Source organism: Monodelphis domestica, chromosome X (assembly GCF_027887165.1).
Source record: "Monodelphis domestica isolate mMonDom1 chromosome X, mMonDom1.pri, whole genome shotgun sequence".
In the NCBI taxonomy this organism is placed as follows: domain Eukaryota; kingdom Metazoa; phylum Chordata; class Mammalia; order Didelphimorphia; family Didelphidae; genus Monodelphis; species Monodelphis domestica.
This window is the reverse complement of record NC_077235.1, coordinates 74,804,490-74,830,221: the sequence shown is the minus strand read 5'-3', so window position 1 is coordinate 74,830,221 and position 25,732 is coordinate 74,804,490. Positions and strand designations below refer to the sequence as shown.

The window sequence follows — 25,732 nt, the reverse complement described above, 5'->3', positions numbered from 1 at the left end:
GATGCTAATCCTGGTGTCCTCTGCTTGGATAACATTATAACTAGAGTATGGGTGTTCAAGGAAGGCTAGTGCCTGTGGTATGCAGTCTGGCTGAGTCCTTTTCAGGACTGCTCATCTGCTTTTGGTGCCACCTGTCACCCACTCTCACCTGTGACTCCAAAGAGCTGTCACACGCACGGTGGTCATTCCCCCTGGAAGCCATCTTTGCAAATGGGCTAAACCAGGATCACATGGACCATAAACCTGTCTCTGAGTTAGGAGGGGGTCTACCCCAAGCATGGGAAGACTTCCCCCAGAAGAGTAGGCAGATGAGAAGAATTTGTTCCAAAGGCCATGAAGGTGGCTGAAGCAGGCACTGTAGAGTACTTAGAGCTTGGTCAGACATGGAAGATGCCGGCCATCACCAGTTATCCTCACTTCTGTCTTGCCACTGGATTTGGATGACTCTGGAAGAAAGAGTGAGGCTGATGACTTTGTGCAACTCTGCCTCAGTTAAATCCTTTTCATGCTTAAGTCAAGACATCACCCTATAATGTCATTGATGTCATTGGTCCTCTTCGAAAACAAAGGACAAATAACAACAACTCAACTATAGTATTTACCTCTGGGTATCTCATTTAGAAAAGACGTTGGTAAAACCGGAAATATTCATGAGAGAGCAATCAGGATGATGAAATTGAAATGTCTAATTCTCACAGATAGCGAATTGGAGTTCAATCTTTTCTCTCTCTCTTTCTAAATAGGTTGAAAATGTCCTATTACTGAATCGTTATGTAAACAAGAAGCCAGCTATTGGGACTTTCTACCTTACTGCAACCCATCTGATATATGTAGATGCTTCTGCTGAGGTCCGGAAGGAAATTTGGGTCTGTATTCCTGATAAGAAATAAGTATAAAGAGGACTTGTACATAAAGGCTTTTCATTTATACATAGGAGTTTCCCTAAAGTCCAGTATTTAGTAATGAATTTGTTTCCTAAGTTTTATAGACTCTTTACTTTGAAGAATACTGTTCAACTGAACCTTTTTCTAGTGAGAGGCCTCGGAGGCCCTAGTAACCAGATATAATCATTCTAATTCAACAGATGTTTCTTAAGCACCTACTATGTGCAAGACACTATGGTCTAGTTTCTCACACGTCAAAGGGCAATCTACTTTGTAATAGGCAAGTTTTGTTTATTTTGAAAATACTTATCACACTGTGTCTATTAGGTAAATAAAATGTATAGTAAAAAATATAATTTATAACTTTTCTCTTTTCTGCCATAGCATAACTTCCAAAATTTCAGGCTTTGCAAGTATGCTGCCATATACCCTTTGCAAATTACTATACTAGAGTATTTCTGAGATTTATTCTCATTGTATAATTTTCTTTCCTAGTGGTTCTTCAGTAGTTTTTCTTTGCCTCAATAAAAATAGGAATGTAAGATATCGGTCTGGAAGGGAGCTTAGAGATCATAGAGTCTAATGCTCTTACTTGACCTATGAAGGAACTAGAACACAGAATGGAAGGTGACAGAGCTGAGATTCAAACCTGGGTGCTCTGGCCTAACTGTATCAAATTGGCCCCTAATGTTTACAGAGGTTTCCTCTTCAGTTACATTTGAACTCCTGTGCTCTATTGTTCCTTCTGACTGAGAAGGTATGAGAGGGAGGCAATGAGAGACCCTTTATGCCTGATCAAAGAGGCTTCTTTGATTATCTAGGGCCTTTCTCACCAACCCCTCCAGGTTAGGATGAGTTGCCACTCCTTGGTTTATTGGTGTGATCAGGACACTAGAAATTCAGTACATGTTTTTTTTCCATCTGATCTTGGCTCCCCAACCCAAGCCTAGCTCCTGGCATAGGTGTTTTTAGTTAGGACCTAAGACTTTATCCATGCTGAGAACTCCCAGTGAGGAGACTTCCCTTGACTGATGCATGTGGCACTTGTTTGGAGTACCAAATATAATGAGATAAAAATCCCTAACAAGAAATCCTATAAGGATTAACAGGGAACTTCTGGTGAAGTTAGACCCTCTATCTATCAATGCAGAATAGCATGTGATCTGCCACTTAGAGTCAGAGAAAACTGCCCAGGGCACTGAGAGATAAAGCCGCCTGCCTAGGACAAGCCCAAGGCAGTCCAGGGATCCCTGGAACATCTCTGTCCACCACTGTGGACAGTATCTTTTTTTGTGTGGCTCATCAAAGGTTGTTAGTACTCTATCTAATGAGAAGAAAGGGAAAAAATTAGACAAGACCAGATGAGTGAGTGATTATATTTCAGCACTCAAGTTTGTTTTCTTTCTTTCCCCAACCCTTCCACCCTCACCCTCACAAATCTATTCTTTAGATTTCTAACAGAAAGATTTTGTGAGAGAGACCACTCTCTCAGGAAGAATTTGAAAAAAGTAACGAGACAAAGGAAGTTAATGACATTGTTCCAGCCTTCTAGGAAGGAAGCACCAAAAAGCAATAAGGGGGAAGGTTGGGCCAGAGTGAAAGGAAGATGATTGAGCCTATAATAACAGAAAATGAGGCACAGATAAGGAAGAACATCAAAAGAAAAAATCCTCCCCACAATTTCCTCTGTATTTTGATAGCTTCAAAGGAAAACTGAAATAACAATGTCATTTGGACATATTTTCTTCTCTCCCGCTTCTGTTTCTTTTTTCTCAGTCAGCTGTAGCATGGCAGGGATTTAGAAGATAAAACCCACTTATTCCTAATTCTTATTCTTGCCTTAGTTCTACCATTAGAAGAATTTATTTTTTATAATGACTCTACACAAAAGTTAACTAACCAGTAGAAGCCATCCTAGAACCAAATTGAATGTTGCAATACTTGGATGGAGTCATGATTTCTCATGCCTACAGGCATTCCCTACCCTGGTGTGGCACCAGTTTGGTGCCATCCATTCTTTAAAAAAAACCTTACCTTCTATCTTAGAATCAATTCTGTGTATTGTTTTCAAGGCAGAAGAGCAGTAAGGGCGTGGCAATGGGAATTAAGTGACTTGCCCAGGGTCTCACGGCTAGGAACTGTCTGGGACTACATTGGAACCCAAGACTTCCCATCTCTAGGCCTGGCTTTCTATCCACTGAGCCACCTCACTGCCCCCCATTGATTCTTGTGTGTGTCAGTCAGTCAGAGGATGCTCAGCAATAAATAACAATTCCATTCATACAGTGTTTCCAATAGAGGCTCCCCACCCAATGCACTGGAATCCTTCCACTGGTCCTTTTAATGAGGCATGGGCTCAGCATTAAGTAGTGATTCTAATCACATGGTGCGTACCAATTTCAGAACATGTTTCCTTCCAACAATCCTGTGAAATAGGAAGCATGAATATCGGCATCCCTCTTTTATAGACAAAGAAATTGGGTTTGGAGTGAAGTCATTTGGGATCCTGGACCTGGAAGGGACCTTAAAAAGGTCATCTTGACCAATTCCCCCTTTATTTCACCGATGAAAAAAGTGAGTCCTTAGGAAATAAAGTGACTCGTCCATGGTCTTGCATAAATAACAGAGGTAGAATCAGAGCCTAGTGCTCTTTCTACCATGTCTTCCTACCATGATCATATAAATGATAGCTTTCCTCATCTGAAAACTGGAAGATTTAGACTAAATTATCTCTAAAGGAACCTTTCAAGTCTAAATCCCAAGTTGTTGGAGCCCAGACTTGATCCCAGATCATCTTATTCTCTATCTGTTTGTTGTTCTTTTCATCTGTCATCCCTCAAAACCTTTTTTTGTTTTTCATCAAATTGTGGATTAATTGAAGCCCACCGTGACACCTACAGTGGCCTTCCAGAGATCATTTTTATTTTATCTGACCTTTATTTTATGTGCTCAAGTATGAAGAAATTTTTCAAGAATGACCTCTTTCCTTGCTTATCTATCTCCATTGCCCTTTTCCTACAAAAAGTAGGGAAAATGTTTTCCTTTTGAAGGATACTTGTAGCCTATGGCTACTTAAACTGTTTATTGCCATGGTCCAAGAATCACCGATCTGAGAGTTGGGACTGGGGAATTTCATTGGTGGAGAAAACTGCTACTTCAAGATTGATTCCTATTTCTTCTTTTGTAGATTCTGCACCACCACATTGCCACTGTGGAGAAGTTAGCCCTTACCAACATGGGCTACCCTCTGCTCTTGCACTGCAAAAATTTTCGGATAGCTAACTTTGTCTTTGGGTCTGAATGGGAATGTCAGGAAGTCCATGCTTCACTACTCAAGCTCTCCCAGCCAGGTAGGTAGGCTTGATGAATAATAGAAAAGCTTGGGGATGACCAGGGCTCAAGATTTAGGAATTATGACCAACTGGTAGGTGCCTTTCTATGAACCTCACTAGAGTATAATAGAGCCCTATTATCTGTGGTTTCACTTTCCCTGGTTTCATTTATTCACTGGAGGCCTGCCAACAAAATGCCAGAAGTGTGCCCGCAGCAGTGGGCCACCCCAACAGTGGTCTCTTGTGCTTCCATTTTCCCTTTTTAGGGTTTTTTGGGGGGGAGATGGCCAAGGAGCATGGAACCGAGGGGCAGGAGTGGGAAGAGTGAGAGCATATGTATATGGCGTTCAGCAGGTGTTTGCTTATATCCACAGTTCCAGCCATCTATGGTAGGTCTTGGAATGTAACTCCCACAGATATGGGGACCCTCCTGTATTGGGATTTCTTTGTATGCTAAAAATTTTCCCCTCCTTCATGAAGCCTGTACCCTGAGATGAAGGTGTTCTTTTGCACAGGAATATAGGACGATTGCTTCTTCAAATTTAGGGGTCACGAGTCACAAAGGAACTCCTGACAGAGATTCCTTCCACTCATTGGTCAACAACTAACTATAACCTCAAAACATTTGTCTTCTTGGTTTATCTAGATGCCTGGTTTTCTGAAATTTTAGTACGTATTTTTACTGGTGCTTATTTTTCCTCTAGTTCCTGATGAAGAAATACCTTCTAGTCTTGGGGAGTTGCCAAAGATAATGAAATGTTAAGTGCCTTACCCATAACTAGTAGAATGCCCCAAAGGTATGCTCTTGGCCCTGTGCTGTTTGGCATTTTAAGCAATGACTTAGATGTGAAAAGATCTTAGAATATGACAGTGGTATGACCCAGAAGCCAAAAAGGCAAGTCCAAAGGCCTAAAAAAAAAGAAAAGAAGCATAGTCTAAGACTCTAGACATCATACTAGACAGTGATGATGACCCTTTTAGAGACAGAGTGCTTGCCGCCCCCTCCAGATCAAGTGCTGTACCAGCCCTCCCCCCGAGTATGTATGCCGTGCTTTGCCCCATTTCTTACCCCACACAGGGGAGGGAGAAAGCACTCCCAATGGGCTGCTGGGTAGAGAGGTGGGTGAAGTGAGGAATGTCCTCAGCAAGTGTAGAAAGGGGAAAAGTGGCCTGAGTGCTCTGCTCCCCTCCAGCTCTGCCACCTGTGAGCCACCCACCTTACTCCATGTGTGTTCCCATTGGGCTGTTGGGCAGAGGGATGGGGGATGGGAAAAATGTCCTCAGACTTGGTGGAAGAGGGGAGGGGAGCAGCTCTGCCCGAGTCCCTCTGCCTTTCTAGTAGTGAACTCAGGATGGGGAGAGGCAAGTGCCCACAAAGAGAGCTCTGCCCCATCTTTGGCACCCATACCATGGTTCGCCATCACTATCTAGAGCAAGGATGGTGATTGCTCCATTGTGTTTTCCTATAGGTTACATCAATTCTACTTTTCTACATCTTAGGAAGGACTTTGACAAACAGGAAGGTACCTAGCTAGTGATGGAAATGGACAATATTCCACATGATTGGTGGTTGAGGGACTTGAGGGTGCTTAGCCTGGAGAAAAGAAGAAGTGGAGGGAATATGATAGTTATTTTTCAAATGTTTTGAATGGAAGAGAAAGAACAGTTTTGTTATGCTTGGATCCAGAATCTAGAAATAGAAATAGTTTATAAAAGTTATAGAAATAATTGGTTTAATGACGAGTTGCTGCTTAATGTATAATGAGCTGCCTTGGTTTCCCCTCTCTGTGAGTCCTTAAGTAGTCAAAGATACTGAGGATGAACTATTTGGATTAGATGACTTGTAAGGACCCTTCCAACTCGAAGATTCTGGAATTCAATTTGTATCCAGATGCTTTGGCTATGAATTCCAGTTCTGTTGCTTACTACCTGTGTGATCTTAGGAAAGTCACTTCTCCCTGGGCTTCATTTATCATCTTTAAAATGGTAAAGATGGTCTCTGAGGCCCTTTCTGGTCCTAAGTCTATGATTGTGTGATCCCTACCTGTGTGACTTTGGGAAAGTCTCTTAACCTTTCTGGCCCTTGGTTTCCTCTTCTGTAAAATGAGGAGTTTGGATTAGATGGTCTTTAGAGACTCACTTTCAACACTAAATCCTCAGGATCTAATCCTTTACTTGGTTTGTGGATGGCTTCCCTTAAGTCTCCCTGATAACTGTATCATTTTTCATTGGTATTTCTTCTTTCCAGTGAGTCCAGAAGAGCTTTATGCATTTGCTTATAACCCCAAATCTTCGAAAGATGACAGAGAAATTGGATGGAAAATGATTGACTTAAAGTCAGACTACAAGCGCATGGGAATCCCCAATGAGTACTGGGAAATAACAGATGCAAACAAAAACTTTGAGGTAATTGTGATCGCTTCCAAGTCAATATGTCACTACTCGCCAACAGAATCTCTGAGGAAGACTTTTGGGGGCGGAAAAGAAAAAGGAATAGTGGTCCATCCTGCTCTTAAGTTGGCTGACTTTATTCTTGCAAATCCAAGTCCAAATAAGTCCTGAAATGCCAGTCTCAGCTGATCACACCTTTAGATGTATACACTACAAACTCAGCTATTTTCAAAGTGTAGGATTTGTTTCTTCCCTTTCTGAATCTGCTTAATTTTTAAATTAACTTTCTTTTCTTTTTAAAAGCTTTTACCTTCTGTCTTAGAATAAATAACATGTATTGGTTCTAAAGCAGAAGAGTGGTAAGGGCTAGGCAGTGGGGTTTAAGTGTTTAAGTTAAGACTGGAACCCAGGACCTCCCATCTCAACTCACTTTATTTTCAGTTAGCAAACATTTCTTTTCCTTCCACCTTTCTTACCTATTTTGAAAGAAAATAAAGGGGCAACTGGGTGATTTAGTGGATAGAGAGCCAGACCCAGAGAGGGAAGGTTCTGGGTTCAAATGTGACCTCAGACACTTCTTTGCTATATGACCCTGATCAAGTCACTTAATCTCCATTAGGCAATTACTACTACCGCTAGTCATTACTGCTCTTCTGCTTTGTAATCAATACACAGTATTGATTCGAAAACAGAAGGTAAGGGTTAAAAAATGAGAAAAGCAACCCTTTTAACAAGTATATATGGTCAAGAGAAACAAATGCCCACATTGGCCATGTCCAAAAATGTATAGCTCAGTCTGCATCTTGAGTCCATCCCTTTTTGTCAAGAGGTTGGTACCATTCTTCTTCGTCAGTCTTCTGGATTGTCATTGCCCATCTTCTTAAGACTTTCAAAGCTAGTTTCTTTGATGCTGTTCTCTGATAAATTGTTCTCCTGGTTCTGCTCCTTTTACTTTACATCAGTTCATACAAGTCTCCCCGGGATTCTCAGAAACTGTGGCCTCTCATTATTTTTTGTGGCACGGTCGTATTCCATTCTATCCGTAAACTAATTTATTCAGCCATTCCCCAGTTGATGGGCACCCCTTTAGTTTCCACTTCTTTGCCACCACAAAGAACTGCTCTAAATATTTTTGTACACATGGGCCCTTTTCCTCTTTTGGGGTGGTATTGGCCTAGTAATATTTTACTGCATGCTTGAATATGAATCTCCTTATTTGGGGCTCTCATTTCTGGGGGACTTTGCTACCTTTCATAGTCTTCCTCGTGTGTGGATTTCAGTGATCTGTTTTTGTGAGTGTGCATGTGTATTCCTAGACCTCAAATTCCAGTCATTCTGAAGGGAGATTTTGTTGCTGTGTAGTCTCACCGTGTCTCCTTTATGGAAATTAAGAGCATTATTTGAAAAGACTTTATAATCTGCATGATTTTGGACAAGTCCTTTCCTCTCTGTGGGCCTCAGTTTCCCCATCTGAAAATTCGAGAGAATTAGACTACAACAGGGCCCCTTATTTGCATTTTTGCTTTCCAGAGTTTCAGTTATCTGCAGTCAACCTGAAGTCCACCTGTGAAGGGACTGGAAATCAGCGATCTGCCCCTGGCAGCGATCTCCTTGTTTCTACTTTCCCTTTGTTTAGGGGTGGGGGTGGGGGGGCACAGAATGCTGAGGGGCAGGAGCAGGGCAAGGCAACATGTATACTTACATCCTTGGTTTCAGCCATCCACAGTAGGTCTTGGAAGGTATCCCCCACGGATACAGTGCCCTGCTCTTCCTGTTTCTAAATCCAGCAGTCCTGTGGATAATCACCGCTAGGCCTGCTACTATCAAAGAAATCCCATAAGAATTAAGTGGACTTTTGCAATCCTTACTTTTAGGTCTGCAGCACATACCCTCCTGAAATAGTCATCCCCAAAGCAGCTAGCAGGGCCATAGTGGTGGGATGTGCCAAGTTCCGGAGCAGAGGACGGATTCCTGTGCTTTCCTATTTCCATAAAGAGAACAATGTAAGTTCCTTCACATGTACTCTCCCCTTTTGGCGATTCTTTTTCTCCTTTACTGACTTTAACTTGGGTGGGGGGCAGAAAAGGGAGGGAATCAAGACCATCCTTGATCATCTCATTCATTGCTATAGCTCCAACTATCATCTCTAATCTTTCCCTTGACCTCCAGTCCTACATTTCCATTTTGCAGTGTGCAACTGTAGAAGGACCATTCATTATTAGACCAGGAGTCAGAGGACCTGGGTTCAAATCCTACCTTCTCTACTTGCTATTTGTGTGACTTTAGGCAAATTATTTAATCTCTAGGACTCAGTTTTACCATCTGAAAAATGAGGGACTTGTATGAGGTCATTTCCAAAGTCTCTTTCAGATGAGTCCTTTGATCTGATGAACTTTACATAAGGTTTAGGATTGGAAACGATCTTGAGCCCTGAGGAAATATTTTTATTTCTATAGAGAGTGCTGGTGGTGTGAGCTCCTCCTAATCTCTCTGAGCTTCAACAACCTTTTCTCTAAAATGGGCATCATCAAATATCAATATGTATATAAGGCACTTTTAAAAATGTTTTAGTTTTTATTAATTTGTATATTAAAATTCCCAAGTATCTCCATCCCTTCCTGCACCGAAGGCATCATTTGAGCCCCAAAAGAACATGTATGTATAAAACATCATTCATGCATGTTCTATTATCGCTTCTCTCTCTGGAGGTAGACATTCACAGTTATTCTTCACACAATATTTCTATTGCTGTATATGATGTTCTCTTGGTTCTGCTTGTTTCGCTCTATTAATTTCCATTTAAAAAAAGTTAACCTGCTCATCATTTCTCACCACACAGTAGTATCCCATCATCACCCTGAGCCACAATTTACTCAGCCATGCCGCAATCAGTGGGCATTCCCGTTCTTTGCCACCATAAAGAGAGCTGCTATAAATGTTTTAGAACATAGAGGTTCTAGTCCCTTCCCAGGTCACCGTGGGAAGCAGAACTAATAGTGGTGTTGCTGGGTCTACGGGTATACCCACTTTTATGACTCTTTGGGCATAGTTGCAGATTCTTATTCAAACCAACCATGCGTTCGTGTCTCCATTTTCCACATCCCCTCTGACATCAGTAATTTAGCCAATCTAATAAGGAGCAGATGATATGTCGGAACTCTTTTGATTTGCATTTCTCTCCTCAGTAATGATTTAGAGCTTTTTTCCTATATCTATATATAGCTTTGATTCCCTTATCCAGAATCTTTGACCATTGATCAGTTGGGGAATGGCTCATATTCTGATAAATATGACCAAGTTCTCGTATGTCGGGTGCTTTCCCAAACTACATAGCCTAGAAATATCGTTTAATCCTATTCCTAGAGTTGGGGCACCCTTTCACATAAGACTCTTCTCTGCGGAACTGTGGCTTACTGCAGTAGGGAGCCTTTCTGACTGGCAGCGTTTGCTCGTTGCAGGCTGCCATATGCCGCTGTAGCCAGCCCCTCTCTGGATTCGGGTCCCGCTGCCTGGAGGATGAACAGATGTTACAGGCCATTAGCCAAGCCAACCCTGGAAGCCCATTCATTTATGTGGTGGACACGAGGCCAAAGGTATCTTTTGTTGGTATTCATTGTAATGCCCATCTCCGTGCCCCTTTTGCCGTATGCATGCCCTAGCTGTCTTTCTGATTAATTCATCCATTCATGCAGCAGGTATTTATTAAACATCTACCTTGTGGAAAGCACTGAGCTGGTGTAGATACCAGGTTTGGCTAAGCCATGATTCCTGCTAGCTAGGAGCTAACGTTCTAATAGGGAGGAGATCTCCCAAACAGATAGTGATAATACAGTGTCATATAAGAGCATTAGGAGTAGCTGGGTGGCACAGTGCCAGGCCTAGAGTTAGGAAGACCTGAGTTCAAATCTAGTCTCTTTCACGTACTAGCTGTATGACACTGGGCAAGTCACATCACCTCTGTCTCGATTCCCTCATCTGTAAAACGGGGATTTTAATAGCATCTAGTTGCCAGAGTTGTTGTAAGGATCATGTGAGGTGATCATTTTAAAGCACTTAGCCCAGTGCTGGCACAGAGCAATCACTATATAATTGTTAGCAATTAGAATTTTTATTATTCTCTCAAGAAAGAAAATAGAGAGTAATGACTTTAGATTCAATGATCGTTAAGTCCCCTTTTAGTACTAAATACTATAATAAATAACTGACATATAATGCTCTAAAGTTTACAAAGACCTCTATAGCCATTAAACCATTTAACCTTCATAGCAATCCTGTGAGGTAGATACTATAGGCACTATTATCCCCATTTTACAGATGAGCAAATAAATTCTGAGAGATCATGTCTGATGTGGGAAACGATTCCAAGTTGTTTTGACTTTAGAGTCCAGCACTCTGTCCATTAGAGTGAGAAAGACCTGAGTTCAAATGCAACCTCAGACTCTTGCTAGCTGTGTGACCCTGGCAAGTCACTTTACCTTTGTAAAATGAGCTGAAGAAGAAAACGGCAAACCACTCTAGGATCTTAGCTGTGTGATCCTGGGAAAGTCAATTTATCTTATTTGCCTCGGTTTCCTCATCTGTAAAATGAGCTGAAGGAGAAAATAGCAAACCAGTCCAGTATCTTAGCTGCGTGTCCCTGGACAAATCACTTTACCCTGTTTTCCTCAGTTTCATCATCTGTAAAATAAGCTGGAGAAGAAGGAAATGGCAAGCCACTCCAGTATCTTTGTCAGGGAAACCCTCAAAGGGATCACAAGGAATTGAACATGACTGAAAACAATTAAACAACATCTACATCAACTACTTACTGTAGTCAGTTGTCTACAGCAGCTGCTTTCTCTGGTACAAAATAATTCTTCACTTTTTTGCATCCTGGACCCCCTTAGAAGTCAGATGAAGTCTTTTTCAGAATAATGTTTTTAAGTGCATAAAAATAAAACCTGTAGGATTACAAAGGAATCCAATTATACGGAAACACAGTTATTACTATATTTTTAACCCCTTATCTTCCATCTTAGAATCAATATTGTATTCCAAGGCAGAAGAATGGTAAGCAATAAGCAATTGGGATTAAGTGACTTGTCCAGGGTCACACAACCAGGAAATGTCTACGGTCAGATTTGTACCCAGGATCTCCTAGCTACCCCCTATGATGTTTTTTTAAGCCAAGTTAATGGACTCCTGCTCTTATGTTGCCCAGGTCCACTAACATCAAATATGTCTGTCTCTTGTCATAATTGTTTTATTTGTAGAAAAGATTCTTAACCTGATGTCTATAGACCCTGCAGAGCTGCTATGGATTGATTTCAGGGGATCGGTGAACTTGGATGGGGGAAAAATGTCATCTTCATTTTCCCTCACCTCTAATTGAATTGAACATTTCCTTCCATTATTTAAAACAATTTTTTTTTCTGAAAGGAGGTCCTTGGGCTTCGCCAGACTGCTGAAGAGATCCCTGACACAAATTAGGTTAAGAAGCTGTGATTTATAGTGGTATCCATTGTAATGAGTTCAGCTGCTACCCGATGGCCATCGCTTTTATGTTTACGATGAATTTAATGGCTTCTTAGTTACCCTGTGCCTCTGTGATAAGAGATCAGAATCAGCTATGTTCTCTTGGAGCAGATGTATTATCTTCTCAGTGGAGTAAACAGAGCACATTTGTTTTCTCTCTGCCAGTGTTAATGCACATAATTTATGCCCAAGCCATTTTGTGTATTTTTATTAATATGAAGCATGCCCCATCTGTGCACTTAACCAATCTGATAAGTCATTGTCATCCTCGTTGCTACCATGATACATGTTGACCCAGTTACATATCATAACATGTTGGTGCAAGAATATGGCCATGTTCCAAAGAACCATTGAAATTCTACCCCTAACTCCTGATTTCGGCCCTAAGTGGTTTTCATTTCGTGGGCAGGGTTTCCAACTCTCTAGAAACTAAAAAATGACATCGTTGAGGTAAAAAGATATACAAGGCTTGTCCTTCCTTTGCACAGCCTATTGATACCTGCCCAACCATGTCTTTGATTTGCAGTTGAATGCCATTGCTAACCGGGCAGCTGGCAAGGGGTATGAAAATGAAGATAATTACGCCAATATTCGATTCAGGTTCATTGGTATTGAAAACATCCATGTGATGCGGAGCAGCCTGCAGAAACTCCTGGAAGGTATGAAGGTTTGGTATTAACTGGGAGGAAGGGAGGAAAGAGGGAAGGAGAGCTGTGAGAATTCACAATAGTATAACGTCTTCTTTTTGTTGTTTTTGTTTTTAACCCTCACCTTCTGTCTTAGAATCAATACTGTGTTTTGGTTCCAAGGCAGAATAGAAAGGGCTGGGCAATGCTGGTTAAGTGTCTTGTCCAGGGTCACCCAGGTGAGTTCAGATTTGACCTCAGGACCTCCTGTCTCCAAGCCTAGCTCTCTCTCCAATGAGCCATTTAATTTTTAAATTAAATTCTTTAAACACCAAGGTGAATGAGCATTTTTATATTCATAGTATAACAGAAGAAAAAATGGTGGCTGAAACCATAGCCATCTATTATGGATAGTTTGCTTTTCTTTTGATTTTGCTCACTTCTTCTGGTTTTGCTCACTTCACTTGTAAGTCTTCCCAATTTGTTGTGGCGATATCCCACTTGTCATTTCTTTAAAAATTTTTTTAAATCCTTATCTTCTGTCTTGGAATTTATGCTAAGTATCAATTCCAAGGCAGAAGAGCAGGAAGGACTAGGTAATTGAGGTTAAGTGACTTGCCCCGGGTCACATAGCTAGGAAGTATTTGAGGTCAGACTTGAACCCAGGACCTTCCATCTCTGGACCTGGCTCTCCAATCACTGAGCCACCTAATTGCCCCAAAGACCATTTAAAAATGTATTGTTGTTACTTTACATTCGCTTTTTTAAACCCATTTTAGTATCAATTCTAAGACAGAAGAGCAGTAAGGTCTTGGCAACTGGAGTGAAGATTAGCCAAGGGTCCCACAGCTGGGAAGTGTCTGAGGGCAGATTGGAACCCAGGACCTCCCATTTCTAGGCCTGGATCTCAATCACTGAGCCACTTAGTTGCCCCCCCCAATAGTATAACTTTTTTATGTACATACAAAGAGCATGCACTTTGAAATGGAGCCAGAGATGTAACCAAGGGAAGAGAGAATTGGTTGCTACTGTGGTGTTTGATTGTAATGTGTTGTTATTAGTCAACATAGTCCTGAAATGCAGCTAGCTTAGTTTAGGATGTAGGTACTAGGTAGGAGCACATTTCCCCTTGGTATACTCATGAATGAAATCAATAATAATAATAATAATAATAATAATAATAATAAACAAAGTGGGGGCAGCTGGGCGGCTCAGTGGATAGAGAGCTAGGCCCAGAAAAAGGAGGTCCTGGGTTCAGATTTGACCTCAGACACTTCCTACCTATGTGACCTTGGGCAAGTCATTGAACCTACATTGCCTAGCCCTTAGCACTCTTCTTCTTGGAACCAATGCACTATATTGAGTGTGAGATTCTGCCTCTTACTTAGCAGATGGGGATAATGCCAAAAAAAGAAAGAAAATGACAAATGTTGGAGGGGCTGTGGGAAAACAAGTACACTGTTGATGGAAGTGTGAATCGGTCCAACCATTCTGGAGAGCAATTTGGAAGTATGCCCAGAAAGTTGCCAAACTGTTCAGGCCCTTTAACCCCGCTATACTGCTGCTAGGTCTGTGACCCGACACAGTCAAAGAAAGAAGAAGAGGGCATAGATGTACCAAAATATTTAGAGCAGCTCTTTTTGTGTTAACCCACACTGGAAACCAAGGAGTTGTACTTTGGGGGAGCATCTAAATAAATGGAATGTTACCGATCCATAAGAAATGAAACAGAAGGTTTCAGAGAAAACTCAGAAGACCTCTAGGAACTGATGCAGATTGAAGTGAGCTGCGTTAGGGGAAAAACCGAAAGTACAGTGTCAATAGCACTACAGAGAAAAAGAAGCTTTGGAGGACTTTAGAACTCTGAACAATACAGTGCCATTCACCTTGTGTCAGAAAGGCGGTGAATTTAAAACACAGGAAGAGGCCCTCATTGTTAGACTTGGCTCAGGTAGGCATTGGTTTTGTTGGAAAATATGTATTGAGGGCTTTTTATTTTGGAGAGGTGTGGGTGGGAATGGACAGTGGCAGGGATAGACACATGAATAATATGAAGAAAAGAAAATGGGATTGGGATCCTCTACAACTCTGGCCTTAGGGAATCTCCTCCAGACCCCTGAGAATTTTCAGATGTGATTTGCCAGATGTAGGAAGAGATGCTAAAAATTTGCCCTTCAGGTGTGTCATGCCTTCTTTGTCTCTTTTCCCCCTGAAATTTGTTTTTTTCCAACCCCTTACCTTCTGTTTGTGTATTGGTTCCAAGGCAGAAGAACAATAATGGCTAGGCATTACAGGTTAATTGACTTGACCAGGGTCACACAGCTAAGAAGTGTCTGAGGCCAGATTTGAAGCCAGGACCTCCCAACTCCAGGCCTGGCTCTATCCACTGAGCCACCCAGCTGCCTCCCTCTGAAAGTTTTGGTACTGTTAATAGACTTTAGAGAAGCAGAGTGTAAGAAGGAATAGTTTTTGGAGACCCTGAATCTAAAGCCCAGCTTTTACCACTTACTACTTTTTAAGAAGTCAGTTCTTCTTCACAAGCTTCAGTTTATTTCTCTGTTAGATTTAAATGATCTCAAAGCACCTTTAAGCTCTAAATATGATTCCATGCAGTAAGTAGGATTTAAGGCACTGATTGTGAGGTCCTCTCATGCCCCCTGCATCAAAAATAAACTTATTTTTCAGAACTATTGATACTCTTTCCAAACTCACCCCAATTTATCCACCCCCAATCAGACACTGAAAGGGGAGGCTCTTTCATGTGATTTTAAAGACTCTTGGTTTATACTATACCCCATTTGGGGTCCCATGGTGCTTTGCTTGGAGCCAAGTGTGTTTTTATCTAACCAGGTATGTTTGACTTGAGTGTTTGCCATTGGTTAGCTCCTTTAGCCACCAACTTTCTTAACGTAGGCAGCTCAAACCTGAGAATCGGGTGAGCTAGATTCTTGCCTATTACTGTTATGGATTTGCTTCCCTATATAGATTTCATTGTTCCAGTCATTTAAACCCACACTGTGATTCCTTAGCTGCTCTCCATTTGTAAAATGGATGATCTAGAGCCATGTTGGAAAACTTATGGCACACATTCCAGAGGGGGCCACTCCCCTCCCCCTCTTTACACACCCCTGAGGACATTTCTCACATGACCCATCTCTGCCCAGCAATCCAATGGAAGTGCTTCCTCCCTCCCCTGTCTGGGGTAAGGGGGAGGCTCACATGTGGCATGAAGGTGCAGTTTGGACATTTGGTTTCTGAAAGGTTCGCCATCATTGATCTAGAATGTCAGAGGTCAAAGGGAACCTAAGAGATCCAACTTCAGCATTTTGTAGAGAACTAAAGCCCAGAGACAGGAAATCACATAATTAGTAAGTATGAAAGCCAAAACTTGAATCCAGGCCTTATGACTCTATCCAGTATTCTCTGTCTCTCTCTTTTGCACGAAAAGATGCAGGAAATATTCCATTTCAGTCTTTGTTTTTCTCTTTCTTAAGTCTGTGAAATGAAAGTTCCATCGATGAGTGACTTCCTTGCTGGCCTGGAGAACTCTGGGTGGCTGAGACATATTAAAGCTATTATGGATGCTGGAATCTTCCTCGTAAAGGTAATTCTCAGTATATTTTTATATACTCATTTCTTATGCTACTGATCAACTAGGGCAGCCCAAACCTGGACTTGTGTCATCTTTCTAGTCTAATTGTAGATTACTCTCCCATTCACCTTATGGTCCAACCAGTTGACCTCTTTGGTATTCTTCACACATGCCAGATTTTCCATCTCCTGTGTCTGCCCCCTTTTCCTAGAAGGTACTCCTTTGAGAATCATCCGTCATTCTCTTCAAGAATTAGCTCAAGTATCACCTTCAACACGAGTCTTTATGTGGTCTCCTCAGTTACAAATTCCTCCTCCCAGTGCAGTCTTGTATGTGTTTTGTTTCTGCTATCATCATGCTCTATGTAAACTCCTTGAAGGCAGGGACTATTTCACGTTGTATCCCCAGCTCCCAGCATATTACGTGGGCCGTAATGAGTCCTTATTGATTGATTGACTGACTTTGCCCAAGTCAACTTGGATGAGATGCTCATAGCCGCCATTTATTTTTCCATTGCTGAAATCGAGATGCTACGCAGAAGTGATCAATGCTTACCTTTCCCCACCCTCGTTGATCTCCTCAGGCGGTGAAAATCGAAAACGCCAGTGTCTTGGTCCATTGCTCAGATGGCTGGGACCGCACAGCCCAAGTGTGCTCTCTAGCTAGCATCCTTCTCGACCCATTTTATAGGACATTTGAAGGGCTAATGGTAAGAAACCCTACTTCCCTTTGTGAGAAAATCGAAGGCAACTTCAAACAAAACGATCTGCCCCTGGGGAGGTACTCACAATTTGGTATCAGTGGCCTTTGAAAGCACTTCTTTTGTTGGTATTTTGGTCCAGACCAATGATCTCTTCCGTTGGAAGGAACTCCCTCAGTGGATGCTGATTGGCATCTTGCCTGTAACATAAAGGTTTAGAGTGTTGCCTGGTCTCTGAGAGGTTGTGATATGCCCAATGGCCACAAGTAGTATATGGGTCAGAGGCAGAACTTGGATCTTCCTAACTCCCAAGAGTATTGCTATTCTACTTAACCTCCCTTCAAAGTATTTAATGACCAGTTTCACCTTTGCAAGTACCTTTCCTTCCTGAGGCCTCAGTTTCTTTCTTTGTAAAATGAGGGGGTTGGACTTGATCATTTCTATAATGCCTTTAAGGAGGCAGCTGGGTAGCTCAGTGGACTGAGAGCCAGGCCTAGAGACAGGAGGTCCTGGGTTCAAATGTGGCCTCAGACACTTCCCAGCTGTGTGACCCTGAGCAAGTCACTTCACCTCCATTGCCTAGCCCTGACCACTCTTCTCTCTTGGGACCAATACTAAGTATTGAAGTATTGCATCTAAGATGGAAGGGGAGGATTTAATTATATATATACTTCAAACTCAAAATTCTAGGCTTACTTGAGATTATTTTTATTATAGTTGCTTTTCTGGCATCAGGCACACACAGTTAGTGTGCTCTTATTTTACATCCCCTTTACAACCTTTTACCCATCAAGCAGCAGTTTTATGCAGAAGCCCTCATGTAAAAGGCTATTTTGAGGGATATGGGAGCTATAGAAAATTCAGGCAGAGTGCTGAGGGAGGGTAATATTGCTGCCTAAGAAGGGTACATCATACCTCAGGTCAGACAGACACACCCAGAGAGCTTATATTCTCTATGAAAAGCAGAAAGATTTGATTTCCAGCAACCTAAAGTCAAAACAGAAGAACTTGGCTTTTTTCATAGGCAGCTGATGATGCACTTCCTAGAATGCCAAGGCTAGAGTCAGGAAGATCAGAGTTCAAATCTGCCTTCAGACACTTACTAGTTGTGTAACCCTGAGCAAGTCACCTCACCTCTGTCTGCCCATTTCCTCTACTGTAAAATGGGGATAATAATAGCATCTATTCCCCAGGGTTGTTATGATTGAATGAGGTAATATTTGCAAAGTGCTTTGCACAATTCCTAGCAGACCTGAAGTCAGAAGGACCTGGGCTCAAATCTGGCCTCAGACTACCTGTGTGACCCTGGGCAAGTCACTGAGCCCTGATTGCCCAGCCCTTTCTACTCTTCTGTCTTGAAATTGATACTAACACAGAAGATAAAGGTTTTAAAAATGAATAAATAAATGCTTATCCCCTTTATTTTTAAAAGATATTTAAATCTAGTCCTTTATGAAATTTATTTAATTCTTGGCATAAGTCTGCAACAGAAATCCTGCTTTGAAAGATTTTTGTTTTTTTTTAAAGGTTCTGTTTAATGTGTTTGCTGGAATTTCATTTATTGATGACTTGAGTGGCCCAGACTATATAGTGCAAGAGCCAAAAGAAACAATACTACATTCAATCCAGAATATTTTCTCTTGGGAGAATCTCAAATTTAGAGGAGGCATATTCAGCCCTTTAAATGAATTACAAGTACCTTAGCTATTGGTTGGGAAATTAACGTCATTCCATCAGTAATGCAGCTTCATGTCATGAGAACTTCATTGTAGGAAAGCCGTATGAATATTTGATTCACAGTCCAACCACCTTTTTAATCTCCCTGATGTTAACTCTTTTCTCTTTTGGTATGAAATGTCAGGTTCTCATAGAAAGGGAATGGATCTCTATGGGCCACAAGTTTTCACAAAGGTAAAAATATATGCATATTGTTGGAGGTGGGAGTCAAAGTTCTCAAGAACATCATTATTGCCTCATGACCAATTCTGGCAGTCACCCATTTCAAACACTGATCCTTCAGAACTGTTTGTCCCTCATAACCTTATTTCACTTAACATCATGTTTTCTTGCCACCAGTTAAGGACATTAGGCACGATATGTTTGTATTATCAAAAGCCTTCAGAGGCAGCTAGGTAAGTAACTCAGTGGATAGAGAGCCAGGCATGGAGATGGGAGGTCCTGGGTTCAGATCTGCCCTCAGACACATCCTAGCTGGGTGACCCTGGGCAAGTCACCTAATCCCCACTGTCTAGCCCTTACTGCTTTTCTTCCTTGGAGCCAATATACTCTATTGATTCTAAGATAGCAGTTAAGGGTTTTAAAAATCCTTCTAAGCTCCTGTGCTACCATAGCTTCAATTTGAAGGTAGCATCTTTCCTCTTTAAGTTGTAAATTGGCCTTTGACTTCTTTTGGAGGAAAAAAATATTGAGTGCAAATTTCTGTTGTCACTGTTAATTCCTTAAAGAAATTAATCAACAGATGTTTGTTCAATTTCTTCCTGTACTTCATACTACCTACTATGTACTATGTATGCAATGTTTTAGGGAGTTCAAAGGAATTGTAAGACAAGACCACTGCCTACAAGGAGCTTTTTTAAAATTCTAATTTCCCCTTGATGTGATTCTTACTCATTTCAGCTGGATTTCTAATCTGTAGCCATCTGGGTAGATTAGTAAACCATAAGTAGTGAAGTCCAGTCTTTTCTCCTATGCCAAGGTATGATACTGAGCAGTATGACTCTGTTGCTTTTGTTCCAATTGCTAGATGTGGTCACCTGGATGGGGACCCCAAAGAAGTATCTCCTGTCTTCACCCAATTTTTGGAGTGTATCTGGCAACTGATGGAGCAATTTCCCTGTGCTTTTGAGTTTAATGAGAATTTCTTACTGGAGATCCATGATCACGTTTTCTCCTGCCAATTTGGGAACTTCCTAGGAACCTGCCACAAAGAGCGGGAGGAATTGAAGTGAGTCAATAGGAGGGGCTGGTGTGTAGTCATCTGAGCCTTTTTTTTTATCCAGTGGTGGTTGGGTTTAGAGGAGAGCCTTTGAGGTGCAGGGGAGAGGGAGATACTATTGTAAAGAATTATGAAGGTCTTATCAGATGATGATTTCTCTGCAGTTCATTTGTAAATCAAGTTATGTCATCCCCACAGTGTGCATGTGGATGTCGGGGAAATACTCTGAAGGTAAAGAGTGGTCAGAGTCTGGAAATTCAAAGTTTAGTTGTAGCTCTGGCACAGACTCTCTTCCTGGTCTTGGTGGCGATCATGGTAGCAGCTCGTTCACCCCAACTGTGGGAATAAGTCAGACAAGTAGTATTATCCCATTTTTAGAGGTGGAGAAGTAGATGTTCATTAGCAAATCCACAAACAATCCACCTGCTCTTTGTAAGGACTTGAGACTTTTGTGTATGTGTACAACAAAATGGCAGGAGGATCAATGGATTCCTCTTCTCCCTTCCTTTGCTCCTCTCCCAACCCCCCAAAAAAGAAGTATCATAGTGAATTTGATAGAACTCCCCAGAAGCCTATTCTCATGTTATATTATGGTATGGAAGTCAAAGTGAACTCTCTTATACCAATGGGTGGCATGCTGTCTCTCAGCAACAGCCTTCTGTTGACCATCTACCTAAATTATGTATATGAACATAAAACAGAAGCCTCTTCAGATAGACTTGTCATCAGGCTGGCCACGTGATGATGAGTTCTTTGGTTGTCCCAACCCAGGAAACAAAGAGAATTTGAAAATAGCCCTCAGTCCCTTGCAACCCTCTGTTGAGAGCAATGGGATGGTGAGAAAGGAGGCAGAAGATGCTAACACTCACACATTGGGAAGCCATCTTGTAACTTTAACTTAGCTGTTAATACCCTAAATGTGAGATCATTGCCCATTGGCCTACAGGGAAACACATAGATGGAGGAATTGAAATCTGTTGGTTTTGATATTGTCCTTGTGAGCAAGTAAGGATCTTAAGAATAATGTGCAGAGCTGACTAAGGAAGCATCCACAGTGGCTGACCGAGTCACCTACTTTCATATCTGTATACAAGTTTTTATAAAGCTACTTGTGTTTGGAAGTCTCCTTATTGATACTGGAAACAGTATCTGCCCCCAAGCAGTAGAAACATGATTCCCCTCACCCAACTTACTGGAAGATTAAGAGAATACAGAATCTTGTTGTCTTTATCATTTGTTGGCCCTTAAAAAGTAAGAGGTGATTCAGTAAAGCCAAATGCAGCCTAATGATAGGTCTGCTCCAACAAACTGTTTCCCTCTATATGTCAAAAATCGTGAAGACCCCTTGAAAGATAGAACAAGAGAAATAACCTGGTTTGGTCCTCTGACCGTTAATATCAGAAGGGCAGGGGGCAGCTAGGTGGCTCAGTGGATAGAGAGCCAGGCCTGAAGATGAGAGGTCCTGGGTTCCAATCTGGTCTCAGATAGTTCCTAGCTCAGTGAGCCTGGAGAAGTCACTTAACCCCCAATTACCTAGTCCTTACTGCTCTTCTGCCTTGGAATTGATACTTAGAATAAATTTTAAGACAGAAGATAAGGATTTAAAAAGAATAAAAAAAGAAATGACAAGTAAGATACTGCCATAACAAGCTGGGAAGACTTATACGAACTGATGCAAAGGGGAGTGAACAGAACCAGGAGAACCATTTATTTAAAAGAAAAGCAAACTCTCCATAATAGATGGTTGTGGTTTCAGCCACCATTTTTTCCTTCTGTTATACTACAAATATAAAAATGCTCATTCACCTTGGTGTTTAAGAATTTAATTTTTAAAAAAGATATGAAGATGAGTAGCTAGGTGGCTTGCTGGAGAGAGAGCTAGATTTGGAGACAGGAGATCCTGAGTTCAAATCTGGCCTCAGCTAGGTGACACCTAACCCCCATTGCCCAGCCCTTACCAGTCTTCTGCCTTGGAACCAATACATAGTATTGATTCTAAGACGGAAGGTGAGGACTTTTGAAAATTGTTATCACATGTATTTGGGAAAATAAAATCGTTTTCCAAATAATCCTAAGTATTACTGCTCTTACCTCTTTTCCCTAACTGCCCTCACTCTCAATTCCACTTGATTTATGTCATTTCTACAAAACCATGGTTGGTTTGCAAGGTCAATTTGATTTTTTCATTTTTGCCTTTAAACAGAATCTTTGAGAGAACCCATTCCTTGTGGCCTTTCCTGTTACAGAAGAAGACAGAGTTTAGGAATCCACTCTACAAGGGTCCCACTGCTTATGGGGTACTTCATCCTAACACTTTGCCATTCAGCTTCCAGTAAGTTACTAAATTATGTTCCTCCTGTTCCCCCTTTGGAGTAAGATGAGTAAAGATGGGGGGTGGGGTTGTTATTTGGCAACTTTTTCTCAGTTGCTGACTTTCCCCTAGTAGCATCCTACCGGAGAGTTGGGAAAAGATAAAGGCAGTTAAAATACATAGAAGATAGATGAACGTGGTGGTGCGTGCTGATAACCCCTGCTTGGGAGAAGCTAAAGCCGGTGGATTACTTGAGCTCAGGAGTTCTGAGCTTATAGTCAGCTGAGCTGGCCCAAAGTGGAAACAGAGAAGGTCAAAGCTTTTGTCCCAAGCAGCAGTGGGATTGGGCCCCTGAATGGGCCATGTACTTCTGGCTTGGATGAGATAGAGAGGCCAATCTCCTATAGAAATTTTTTAAAGCAAGAAAATATATGGAAATGGACTTCTTTGGTCAGTAAGTCAACCATATCAAGATGCAGAACTCAGGGGCCACAGTGAAAATCTTACTCCTGGTAACTTGGTTTAGACAGCCATACTTTCCATTAAAGAACCATCAGGGAGCAACTAGGTGGCTCAGTGGATTGAGAGCCAGGCCTAGAGACAAGAGGTCCTGAGTTCAAATGTGACCTCGGACACTTCCTAGCTGCGTGATCCTGGCCAAGTCACTTAACCCCATTGCCTAGCCCTTACCACTCTTCTGCCTTGGAACCGGTACACAGTAGTGATTCTAAGATGGAAGGTAAGGTTTAAAAAAAGAGTGAGGAAAAGACCTCAGCAAACAGAAATGGAGGAATGGAAGTCCATTCTAGGCATGGACCAACATGAGCAAAGATGTGAATGTGGAACGGGGTTGGATAAGAAAGGATGTTGATGAGTAGTCCAATTTGGTCAGAACATATAGAACAAAAGGATGAGGTATGTGATTGGAGAAAAATGTAATTATAAAGGGAAAACAAACCTTAAATACTGTGTGATAATAATGACCAAACTTGACAGCCCTGGAGAAAAGGTGAGAAAACGCACCTCCCCCCATTACAGAAGTGAAGGACTATGGGTATGGAATGCTACATGTACTGTCACAAAGAATCCAAGTGTTGGCTTTGCATTTTTCCCCTTTTCATGAGGAATGACTTGTGGGGAGGTAGAGGAAGGATCTATTCAGAATGCAATTGAATAACAAAAGGCATCAATAAAAATATTTTTAAAACAAATGCTCATTGAATGAAATAGTTTTTCTCCTGGAAATATCTTGTGTCCTAGCTCTAGTGAGGACTTTGTCGAAAAGCTTTTCTTTTAACTCCTTTTGGGGATGTTCTTCAGTGACTGCTTTGAATGGGTGGAGGCTGGGATTCAGAAAGGGGCACTGATTTTCTCCCTCAGCATGACTGGCTTCTCTCCTCTTTTTCCTGTGCCTTTGAAGGTTCTGGTGTGGGATGTACCATCGTTTTGACAGAGGGATGCACCCCAAGCAGAGCATGCTGGACCATCTCCTCTGTCTGCAAAATCGGCAAGTGAAGATGGAAGAGGATATGACACACTTAGAGACTGTGAGTGTCTGGGGGCCCTCCCCAAAGAAGGGCTCTTTGCCTTCCTCAGTTAGCATGGCTGGCCCACTTCCAAGGTTGTTCCCTCAAGTTAAGCTGGTCTATGTGGGAAGCTTGACCTGCCTGCTGGGTTCACCTTTTTTATGCCGAATTTTAAATGGCTACAGGTAGCAAATCCAAGTTAATTTCAGTTAAGCCCCCTTAGAATGATATAGATAGGGAGCACTCGGGTTCCAAACATTAACTGGTCAAGTAGACTCGGTGCCAGTCCACGTGATAAAGGCCTGATGGTTTTAATGAACTCTAAGCTCAGCGTGAGTTATATGGGAGACTCGGTATCCAAAAAAGCTATTTTTATCCTATTCTGTACTAATAATAGCATTATAGTGTCCAAAATAAATTCCCTTCTCTAGTCAGATGTAGAAATACAAGGATGATGCCTGGGAGAAAATGGTCATAAGCAAAAAGAAAAGGCTGGTCCCTATTTCTTTAAGGCAAGTCAGATTGAGGGTACCATATCTAGATCATATATATATATTTTTTTTTTTTAAATAATAACCCTTACCTTCTGTCTTAGAAACATTACTGTTTACTGGTTCCAAGGCAGAAGAGTGTTAAGAGCTAGGCAATGATGGGTAAGTGACTTGCCCAGGGTCACGCAGCCAGCAAGTATCTGAGGCCAGATTTGAACCCAGGACCTCTCTAGAACTGACTCTCAATCCACTAAGTCACCTAGCTGCCCCCTAGGTCCGATTTTAGGAAGATTAACAATGTTCTAAGAATGGATGAAGGAGCGGCCTTGCTATGAAGATAACCAAAGTAGGACTATCGAATGAAAATTGCAATAAGATTTCAACTTGCTATAAAGGGAAAATTTTAACCTATTAGATAAATCCCTAAATAAAATGGGGGTCTTTAGGAAGTAGTGACTGTTGTTACTGTCCAGTGGGACCATCAGGACCATTTGTCTTGACTCACAGAATGATTTGGAAGAAACTTCAGAAGGAATTTAGACCAATTTGACTCCAAAGAAGAATCTACTCCACAATTCTGCCAAGAAATCTTTATCTAGCCTCCCCTTGAAGGCAATGAATGAGGCTCAAGGCCATCCATTCTGCTTTTGTTTTTGTTTGTTTTTTAATAAACCCTTACCTTCCGTCTTGAAATCAATACTTTGTATTGGCTCCAAGGCAGAAGAGTAGTAAGGGCTAGGCAATGGGGGTGAAGTGACTTGCCCAGGGTCACACAGCTGGGAAGTATCTGAGGTCAGATTTGAACCCAGGACCTCCTACCTCTAGGACTGGCTCTCTATCCACTGAGCTACCCAGCTGCCCCCATCCATTCTGTTTTTGGATTGCTCTTAGTCTTAGCATTAGGAAGTTAAAATCTTCCCAATTTCCCACTGCTTCTAGTTGTAGAGGAGACTTAAGTCTCACTTAAGTAGAGCAGTTGAGCTAGATGATCTCTACTGTCTCTGACAACCAGAGTTTATATGACTTCCTGAGCGATGCTTTTCCTCAATGACTGCTGGCAAAAACAACAGCCTGGTTATTTCTACAAAGGTGTTTGTTTTATCAGTTTGAACTGATATAAAACAATTAGAAGGGAATGGAAATGAATGAGGTTAGAAGCCAGGAGGTGCAGTTGGTGCAGTAGACTAGCATAATGTCATAAGTGATGTTAGCCAGGTTGTTATCTACCCGCCCTGCCAGTCCAGGGACTCACACTAGATTTATTATTTTGCTGCATTAAGGAGGTCCCCTGGGGCAGCTAGGTGACACAGTGGATAGAGTACCAGGCCTGGAGTCAGGAGGACTTGGGTTCAAATCTGGCCTCAGATACTTCCTACCCATGCGACTGGGCAAGTCACATAACCCCGATG

At 41.7% G+C, this 25,732-nt stretch overlaps 1 protein-coding gene and 1 long non-coding RNA gene across 3 annotated transcripts in view; one reads left to right on the top strand and one right to left on the bottom strand.

The window, feature by feature from the left end:
- The window catches only part of LOC103097307 (uncharacterized), a 44,562-nt gene that overhangs the window by 7,750 nt on the left and 11,080 nt on the right, over positions 1–25,732 (bottom strand). For both annotated transcript variants that reach the window (XR_008914636.1, XR_008914637.1), the window contains 8 exons: positions 17,128–17,239; positions 11,416–11,547; positions 10,022–10,116; positions 8,497–8,588; positions 8,310–8,424; positions 5,744–5,810; positions 4,989–5,125; positions 149–446 (listed from right to left, as the gene is read on the bottom strand). This is a non-coding gene — a long non-coding RNA (uncharacterized LOC103097307). The remainder of the gene's footprint in view (positions 1–148; positions 447–4,988; positions 5,126–5,743; positions 5,811–8,309; positions 8,425–8,496; positions 8,589–10,021; positions 10,117–11,415; positions 11,548–17,127; positions 17,240–25,732) is intronic.
- Positions 1–25,732, top strand: part of MTMR8 (myotubularin related protein 8) — a 38,806-nt gene that overhangs the window by 7,881 nt on the left and 5,193 nt on the right. The window contains exons 2-13 of the mRNA XM_001378340.4: positions 744–866; positions 4,072–4,234; positions 6,465–6,622; positions 8,482–8,610; positions 10,066–10,200; positions 12,648–12,780; positions 16,242–16,351; positions 16,923–17,048; positions 18,901–18,950; positions 19,804–20,004; positions 22,199–22,327; positions 23,727–23,853. Of these exons, the coding sequence (XP_001378377.1) occupies positions 744–866; positions 4,072–4,234; positions 6,465–6,622; positions 8,482–8,610; positions 10,066–10,200; positions 12,648–12,780; positions 16,242–16,351; positions 16,923–17,048; positions 18,901–18,950; positions 19,804–20,004; positions 22,199–22,327; positions 23,727–23,853 (1,584 nt within the window). The remainder of the gene's footprint in view (positions 1–743; positions 867–4,071; positions 4,235–6,464; positions 6,623–8,481; positions 8,611–10,065; positions 10,201–12,647; positions 12,781–16,241; positions 16,352–16,922; positions 17,049–18,900; positions 18,951–19,803; positions 20,005–22,198; positions 22,328–23,726; positions 23,854–25,732) is intronic.